Source organism: Cynocephalus volans, chromosome 7 (genome assembly GCF_027409185.1).
Source record: "Cynocephalus volans isolate mCynVol1 chromosome 7, mCynVol1.pri, whole genome shotgun sequence".
NCBI lineage: Eukaryota > Metazoa > Chordata > Mammalia > Dermoptera > Cynocephalidae > Cynocephalus > Cynocephalus volans.
This window is the reverse complement of record NC_084466.1, coordinates 99,564,850-99,574,550: the sequence shown is the minus strand read 5'-3', so window position 1 is coordinate 99,574,550 and position 9,701 is coordinate 99,564,850. Positions and strand designations below refer to the sequence as shown.

Sequence of the window (9,701 nt, the reverse complement as noted above, 5' to 3'; positions counted from 1 at the left end):
AGTATTGAATGAGCAACCTTAGCAAGTTATAAAGTTTGTTTCATGAAGCTGGGAAGGCTCACTCCCAGGGAGTCTTCATCCCACATCGGAGGGGAGCGAGGAAGAAGATCGTATACGGCAAGATTAAAGCTGAATTAGGCAACATGGGAGATCAGGTTTAGACTTAATGAGAATATGCTATTCTCCTGCATGATGAATCATATCTAATCTTTGTGCTATCCTAATTCTAACTTGTGTCAATTCTTTTAACCATTGGTTAATACAAAGCATAAAGAGTTTGAATATGATCATTGTGGTTAAAATAACAGCAAAAATCACAGCTAAAATTATAAAAGGATATTTGTACCAAGAATCCCAAGAACCAAACCAATTACTTAACAAAATTCCAAGAAAGGGATATGGGTCTGACATGGAACTGACTTGTCTGGTCATTTCTTGTAAACTCCAGGAAATGTTAGTGGACTCATTTGGTAAGTAATTACATTCAGTTTTGAGGATGGCACAAGTTCCACCATGAGATGCCATTATTACATCTAGTGCCATTTGGTTTTGTAGGACTGCCCTTCTCGTTAAAGTAGCCTCATTGTTTAGTCAGGCTAAACCTTGGTGGCTATCATTTAATGCTTGTTGGATAAAATTAGTCAATACTTCAATATGAAAAAATTGTATCTTCAATCCTGAGTTGGGGAACAAAGATGGTCACCAGATGATGACACCAATGAAAGACTAGTCTCAACCACCCATTTTTCATATAGGCAGATTTTCAGGACCTTTTTCATCTAGACTAGATAAAATGTGTCCTTCAGCAAAAGCTGGTTCTACAGATTTAGTGTGTTCCATTGGGAGCCAACCAATATATTCCTGGTCTGTGGGACGAGTAGGTGGCAAACCAGTCTGATGCATGTAATTTTAAAGTACAATTGCATTATTCTGAGGGGATCCAGCCCATAGGTCTTGTATTATTAGGCCAAGTATCATGAGTATGATTAGCTCGTTCCCAACAAAGAGGGTAAATAGTATTTAATTGGCCATATGAAGGCATTAACCACATAAATTCATCCCAAATTTGAGTATATTTGTTAGTCAACCTTATCTTGCCTCCTTTTTTTGCTTTTGGTATATACAGTTGTGGCATCTCATCCTGTAGCACTGAAAGAAAAGGGTGACGATGCCCAGGCTGACTAAAGATGTCATTAATATCCCATGAAAATACATTATCTCGGGTCAAATCAACATCTTGTAATATCACAGACTCATTCTCTTGTGCAATTATGAGTTTTGTATTTGGGTCTAATCATCACTCTGGAGTGGTGAAACCTACCAGGGGAGCCCAGAAGTACTGGATAAAGGCATTTGTCCACATACCCAGTGAAAAAGCTTATTCATTTTTTATGACTGATTAGTATTCCATTGTGTATATATACCACAATTTTCTGGTAGAGAAAGAGAAATACTGCATGTTTTCACTCATAACCATGAACCAAATCCATAAATAAACAAATGAACAATAAAAACAGACACAGAGAAAGAAAGAAACAACAATCACAGTAATATGTTGAACTTTTAGAAAACTAGAGGTGGAAAAGGGGAAGGGAGGGGGAAGGGCGGGGGCTAATGAGGAATTAGTCAACAAACACAAAGAATGATTGCATATTGTAATGATGAATAAGCTAACTATCCTGATCTAACCATCACACATCGTACACAATTATTGAAAATCAACATTGTACCCCACATGTATGTATAATAAATTATCTAAAAAAATAAAAATAAACTTACTCAGAACCTCAGCAAATGAACGATCCCCCAAATAAATTGCCTTGAGAAGCATTTTCAGGTACTTGAAAAGCAACAAGTAAAAATAGAGAAAAAGGTTTATTTATTTTGTTGTTCAGGCCAGGTCCTGATTTCTTGGAGAGATGTTTACTCAGACATCGTCTTCTCATCGTCCTTGCTAGAAGAAGGAGAGAAATTGATTACAGGTCAGCTTCAGATGAAGATCTCCACTGACGGTGGAAGTCCACTCAGGTGGATTTGCCTTTTAAAAATGAGAAAAATGAATTTATGTCAGTACTTTTAAGTTTAGCTGCACAGGTGTGTCTGGTATGGTCCCTTCCAATGTGGCTGGAGGGAATCTTTTATTTGATGCCATTTCCAATAAACAAAACCCCCAGGTTGTAAGTGGCAATGTAAGTCTTTGATCTACATCTCCTGGGAGTGCACTGTTGAAAGATTCTCTGACCAACTCAGTGTTTCTTTCAAGAAGTTTGATCAAACTTGGGCAATAAAGTAAAATGTCTCCTTTTAGCATAGCAGAGTCCCACCTTGCTTTTTCTAAATGCATGGGTCTTCTAGTGATAATTTCAAATCCAGAAAATTGGTGTTTCCCAAATAAGGTGGAATCTTAGTTAAGCAATACCAATGAAAGAGCTTGGCCAAGGAATATTAGAAACTTCACTTAGTTTTCCCAGTTGAGTTTTTTGGTGCCACTTATGTGGTTTACCAGAAGACTGGAGGTAATATGCACAATGAAAATGTTGATAAATAGGTCAGATATTACAAACAGACTGTATAATCTGTCTAGTAAAATGAATTTCATGATCACTGTGAAGTTCTAGTGGAATTCCCCAGGCAGAAATAATTTTTTCCTATAAATATTCCCTACTGTTAAGGCCATTGCTCTTCTGCTTGGGAAAGCTTCTACCCAATGAGAAAGCATGCAAATTAAAAACAATATATTTATATACTTGAGATGGTGGCAGTTGGATGAAGTCCATTTACCACAAAGGGTCCAGGGGTAGAGGAAAATGCCCAGTTTTTCTATAAACTGCTTTTCCTGGGTTATGTTTAAGGCTCTGTGTTACACTGTGGAACCCACTTGGGAACTTGTTGTAAAACCAACCCAACTGAGGCTCTTGCTGAGCAACTACCAAAGGAGGGGGTGCAGGCTAATCAATGAGACCAGCTGGTGGTTCGTGCATGTGGCTCATTCATTCTTTTCCCCCTGAAACCATGGCGAACTTGTAGACTTCAGTGTGTGATCTTATTTGGTGGGTGGGGTAAACTCTGCAAATGCAAGTTTAGAAGGGAGCACTTTTTTGCAGAGCTTCTAGTCTGTTCAGTAAACTACAAATCAAATTCCTGCCAATGCAATTGCCCAGACACCAAGATGGCCCAGATCAATTGGGCACACCTTACCTCTGTTCCATAAATGTTTATGAAGGATCATTATGAGAGGGTGGTGCCCAGCTGTTTCCTACAGTCACAGAGATTAGACCCAAGGGAAGTGGTTTGAATTGTAAAAGTAGGGATTTAGGCTATTTATGACTATGTCTTTCCTAGCAGATAAACACGATGAAAATCCTCTTGAGATGAGGTTGAATCTTCTCTGTAAAGACCTCCCATTCTCTGATCGTGGAATGGTTGTGCTGCCTGCTTAGGGGCAGGAAGATGGACTGGATGACCCTAGGAGGTCCTGCCCCTCCCCCATGACTTTAATACCATGAATAGTAGCATGACTATTCAGTTGTATAGAACACACATCAGGAAGTCATCCATGGGAGGGACACTCATCTACCTGCCACAAAAGCCCTTCAAGATTGTGGGTGAGGCCTGCGGCTGCCATGACACAAAGCATGCTGTACCTTCTCTACCAGCTGGGCGGACCCCAGCTCCGCATGTTCCAAATGAACTTCATCCAGCTGGTGCAGTGCGACAGGGAACAGCCTGAGGACACGGTGCAGTTCTGGATCCCCATGGAGATGACCAGGGTGGACCTCAGGAATTACCTCGGGTGCGGTTACAGCATGCTGGTGGCTGCTGTGCGAACGCAGCTGCAGCACAGCTCCAACAGGAAAAGGGATTACAGAAACATAAGAATAAAGAAGCCAGACTACAAGGTTGCTACCATGCAGCAGGCCCACGGACAGACCTTCATATTCCTGGATCTGTTTCCCAAGAAGGAGCAGAGCCCTGAAGGGGGCTCCGCTGAGAACCCAGAGCAGGTTCCTGGAGGAGCAGCAGCAGAGCAGCGACCTCCAGCGTGATGGGTTCCCGACTGGTTCGGCCTGTGATGAGGCCACAGGTAGGGACACAGGCCCCTGGCGGGTGCAGCTGCAGATTGTTTCTGACAGCCCAAACACAAGTCCTGCTGTATGAGAAAGACAAAACAACAACAACAACAACAACAACAAAAACAAAAACAAAAAAGAAAGAAAAGAAAGGATTGTGGGTGAAATTCATTACTACAATCATTAACCTGAGTGAAAGGGAATGAACATCAGCCCCTTTCTGAAGAATTGTAGCCCAACAGCACAAACCCATGATGTGCTAAGTGTTGTGAGAAAAACCAAGAATCAGAGGTTTAGTGCTTAGGAAGATCTTCTCTAGCACATGGTCCCAAACCGTATGTTGACAAATGATTGGAACTGAGGCTCAGAAAGGAAATGTGACTTGTCCAATGTCACACAGTGAGAGAGGCCAGATCAGAACCCAAATCTCTCTCTATTATGCCATGATCAAGTCTCAGAGCCCCTGCTCTGTGTTGCTTCCATCTGGCACCCGGAGCCCTCTTCCTGAGTGTGGATGAGTTTCTCCCTCAATAGAGGATGAGCTCCTTGAGGACAGGGGTTGTGTCATTTTGAGAATTTAGCAAAGACATTGTAAATGGTACATCTCCAATAGAGATAGAATGGAAGGGCCCAGGCAGGTGAAGGTTACATGAGGCCTGGGCATCTGGGCAGCCTTCAGGAGGTGGGCAGGACATGAAATGAGTGGAAGCAGCTGAGCAGACACATGTAGCTGCTGTAAATTCAGATGGAGGTGGCAGAGCCAAAGTTGTAGGGGGTTCTGAACATCAATGACTCCTTTATAGCCTTATACAGGGCACCGAGGATTGGTCCACAGACCTAAATGCCTAAAGGGGTTATGTAATGTAAAAGAGGGGGAGCAACCACCATAATAGGAGGAATATGTTATGGCGAGCCTATGCCACATCTAAAGTGGGTAGAGCCACTTGGCTAGAGATGATTGCTGCCACGAGGGAATGTGGCCAGTGTTCATCAGATCTTAGGATCAAAACACACACACACGCACACACACAACACAAAACAGAAGCCTAAACTAAACTGGGTTTAGTTCTGTAAAATAGCACCGAACAGCTCAAACAAAACCATTTGTGGGCTGAATCCAGCTCACAAACTCTGCTGCCAGTTTTATCACTGTGGATTAAATTTATTGTATCAATCAGGGGAGGCTGTGTTTTGCCGTGGTAGCAAATAACCCTAGAACTTCAGTAGCTTTAACACATCAAATTTTATTTCCTGCTCTTGCCATATGTCTACCCAGGGTCCCAGCTGAGCTCTGCTCTTCGTAGTCACTCAGGGACTTATGCTGATGGAGTCTCCATCTTTGCATGTACTTCGACAAACACTGTGGCAGGGGGAAGGACTGTGGTAAATTGCACACAGGCTCTTAAAGCTTCTGTGCAAATGTGTAGCTTTTGCTCATATTTAATTGGCTAAAGCCAGTCACATGGCCATGCCCAATCAAAAAAGTTTAGGGAAGTGCAATTCTATCACGTGCCCAGAAGGAAAAGGTAGCATTGATACTGGTGTCACCCAAGTCCACTCAATATTTGCTTCTACAAACCAAAGGCTATGACTTATAATCACCTGCAGTTCTCTGCCTGAGGGCTTTTTCTCTGGCCACAGAGTCATGCTGGAAGTAACCGAGGAGGGTTAATACCCCTGGAGGCATCCTCTAGCCCATGATGGAGGGGGATTGGTTAATGAATACGTTAATGCTCTTCTCAGTTGGGGATAACTTTGAGGTGTGTTCTCCACTGTCTCCCAGAGTCCCCAGTGGGACTGAACTCCAGTTGCCCACAGTGAACACTGACCTCATCCTTTAGTGACTTGCTTCCCTTCCCCACTTATTCACCCACCTGTGTTTCCTGAAATTGCCTCCCAAGTAGACTACTTGCACTTGAGTCCTTGCCTCAATGTCTGCTTCTGGAGTTACCCAAACAAGGTAGCAAGGAAAACAAGAACCTTTGTGAACATCCTAGTGATTATCACACTTATCAACTGAGTGGGCAATTGGCCTGGCCTTTGCAGAGCTGAGGATGTTGAGGATAATGAAATAATTTAGTGAACTCCACCCGGGAATCATCCTCTGATTTCTTTACCTAGGTAATAAAGGGAACACAAAAGCAAGGGTTGCTTCAACCCATCCCACATTTATTGAGTATGTTGCTCTGCTATCCCTGGGGTGTTTGCTTTATTCTCATGACTCAAGATGGTCATCACCATGTCCGTGTTACAGCTGGAGGGATGAAGGAAGTGTAGAGGAGGCACATCCTTCCCTTCAAGGGCACCACCTGGAAGCTGCACACATTACTTCTGCTTCTGTTTCCATTGGATAGTGCCTAATCACATAGCTGTAGTTAGCTGTAAGGGAGGCTGGGAAATGTACTCTGTAGTCTGCATGGCCACATGCCCAGCTATAAATTGGAAATCTATTACCAACAATTTTTTCCACACGTTGTTACTGAAAAATATGAGCTTTTCCCTCCCTAGTTCAAAGTAGAGATTCTCAGTGTAGTGCCTATTGCCCCTAACCCCAGCCTAGGGGTTCCCAAGATTGTGGAACTCAGAAGACAGTAGGCACCATTCTGTGAGAGTTTCATTAGATCATCTAAGGGGCTCATGACCTCCCCCCTACATATTAAGACTGAGTGGTCTGAAGGTTGTTGAGCAATTTCAGGCAAGTCATAAATCTCTCAGGTTTTTTTTAAAAACTATTTTTTGAGAATTTTTTTTCTGTTTTACAGAGATGTGTTGAGGCTTTGAGTGGTTAAAGAGCTTTGGATACAAATTTTGAAAAAATAAAATGAAGACTTTTAGGTCATTTAGCACACACTTACTGAAATCTAAAATGGGCCAGGCACGCTGGACAGTCCTGGAATACACTAAACCTTGCTTCAAGAGCTCAGAGTCTAGTGGTGAGAGAGGTACCTAGACCAAGAATTACAGAACCCTTGTGTGCCTGCTACCCCAGAGTAGGCCCTCTGGCAGCTCAGGAGTCTGTAAATTTAATGAGTCTCACAGGAGATTTTTTTTTTCTTTTCTGAGGCTGGCTGGCACAGGGATCCAAACCCTTGAAGCTCCACACTCTACCGAGTGAGCTAACTGGCCAGCCCCCCCACCCAGGTGACTTTGATATGAAGCCAGGGTTGGGGTCAGGCCATAGATGATTTGATAATAAGCTGCTGATGGGGACACTGCAGGAAAAGGTGCAGGAAGATTCCTGGGGCTCTGGGTTCTAATTCCAGCTCTGTGGAAGTGTAGACTGCTCCTCTGTTATGAAGGGTTATCATCCACCCTCCATGAAGAGGCAGCATAGCGAGAAATCAAGAACACAGATTCCAGAGTCAGGAAGGTGGGTTTGAATCCAGGCTGGGTCTTATTCTCTTTGTGATGTCGAACAATTTACTTAATTTCTCTGACCTCAATTCTTTTATCTATAACAAGAGGAAACAATAGCACTCACCCCTAGGGCTATTCTAGGATTATATGCACTAATATATGAGTAGCACTTAGAATAGTGCCCAGCTCATAGCAAGGGCAATGCTTTATTGAGGGTTACTATGTACTGGCCACTGGGTCAGTGATAGGGATGAGCAAAACATCCTTGGACTTGTACAAGACTGACAGTCAGGCTACTTGGGGAGGAAGACATCAACAAAGCAATCACATGCATAGACGATGACAGCCCTGATGAGAGCTGTGAGTGACAAGATTTAGGGCACAACAAGAGCTTCCTGTAGGAGGATCCAGGGGTCAGAGAAGGCGCTCTAGGGAGGGGACCAATGTATGAAGCTGGAAGGAGCACGGCACATTTGATACAGTGAAGGCCTTGTGGAGGGAGCTCAGAACAAGAGAGAGAGGTTCGAGATGAAGACACTAGTAGGGCCAGGTCCTGCAGAGCCTTGTGAGTATTGACACTGAGAGCAGCAGGAAGCCACTAAGTGGTTTTGAGCTGGGGACGGACATGTCCATAATGTACATTTGTGGAAAGACAGTGTGTATGTGAAGAGCAGACTGGCACGAACAGAGGGGAAGCTAAGAGGCCCGTCTGGGTGAGAGAAGGGGGCCTGACCAGGGTCAGGGCAGTAGGCATGGAGAGAAGTGGGTGGATTTGGCCGGGAGGGGGTCAGTGGGCAGGTTTGGCGATAGATCAGATATGGGGCATTGGGGGGGATGGTGGATATGATGACAGCATCTTTCAGTGAGTTGGAGATCTCCGGAAGACACGTGTTTGGTGCCTTTGAGACATCCAAGTGCAGATGGTGAGTGGACTGGTAGCCACACAGCTGCTGGTGAAAGTGCTGGAGATGTACATTTGTGAGTCATCTGGGTATAGCCAGCATTTGGGTATAGATGGGTTGGTTAGGGAAAGAGCATGGAGTGAAAAGGGACGGGCCTAGGAATGAGTCTCAGGAACTCCGACCTTTACCGCAGAAGAGAGGAGGAGGAGCTGGCGGAGGAGACTGAGGGGGAGTGGCCAGAAAGGGCAGAGGATGACCAGGAGGGTGTGACGTCCTAAAGGCCAAGGCAAGGCTCTCTTAATTCTGCTTGCAAGACACCATGTGTGCACGAGCTTGGGAGAGAGTTGAATGTTTTATACAGGTGAAAGAAAGCCTCGTCATTACAAATGCGGTCTGTGTGTCAAAGTGTTCTACAAAGAGTGGAGGGCTCTGCAAATGTATGCAACATAGATTACTGTACACCCGGGGTGGGTGGTGAGAACTTAGAGTGCAGGGCAGGGAGACAATAGGCACTTCCCCCTAAATCTTGTTTTTTAGCCAGTCCCTGATGGTCCATTCTTCATACCCTAGGGGATGCTGCAAGGACATTAGAGAAAGTCTGGAGAGAGCAGATAAGAGAAAAAGATTGGGAGAAGGCAGGAGGTGATGGTACTGAAATATTAAAATGTGCAGCTTTCTTCAATGCTATGTCTTACAGAAAAAGCTATTTCTACTTCTGCTGAGACCTTCCTAGGCATTCCAGCTCCGATTTGAATTTTCTCCCTTAGAATGTTCAGATTGTATTGTGTATGATTAAAAGGCCCACGTTGTAGCAAAGGAGGTGAGGGAGTGGACACATGATCATGGGATCCACTGGTCATTGCACATGTGGCACCATCAAGAGGCTGCTGGCCTGACAGAGCCTTGGAATGACTGAAGGCACCGCTGAGTCAGCAAGCATGGGACACCATTCTCCAGGACGTGGTATACATTCTAATTCAATACTCCTGATATGGGGTTGCATACCCGATAGGGTAGAATACATGAGTGCAGCTATCAACAGGGTGGAAGCAGGCACACCTCTACTTTCCATCACTGACTGTCTGGGGGAATTTGGCTTCCTGTCCCTATTACTCTGGGCGTGAAGATTCTATGATCCCAATGGGAGAATGCTGTACTGGGAGGTAGAGCAAGAGTGCCATTGAACTACGAGTTAAGGATGTGGCGTTGGTAAGCCAAGCTCCCTGAAGCAGGAAGAAGAGCCATCATCTTGGCAGGAGTAATGGATCTTCATCCCCAGAGGATGCAGGACTGCTGATACTCAGTGTTGGCAGGGAGTAATAGGTTTGCTGCTCAGGTGATTCACTTGGGAACATCTTGGAACTCCCCTGCT

At 44.4% G+C, this 9,701-nt stretch overlaps 1 protein-coding gene across 1 annotated transcript; it reads left to right on the top strand.

Moving 5' to 3' along the window:
- The first annotated feature begins 3,623 nt into the window (after positions 1–3,623).
- Positions 3,624–4,046, top strand: LOC134381698 (large ribosomal subunit protein uL23m-like). The gene has a single exon (XM_063101566.1). It carries the CDS (start codon positions 3,624–3,626, stop codon positions 4,044–4,046), a length of 423 nt encoding a protein of 140 aa, XP_062957636.1.
- The last annotated feature ends 5,655 nt before the right edge of the window (positions 4,047–9,701 follow it).

Coding starts and splice junctions, on each gene's coding strand:
- LOC134381698 (XM_063101566.1), top strand. CDS start 3,624: ATGACACAAAGCATGCTGTACCTTCTCTACCAGCTGGGCGGACCCCAG.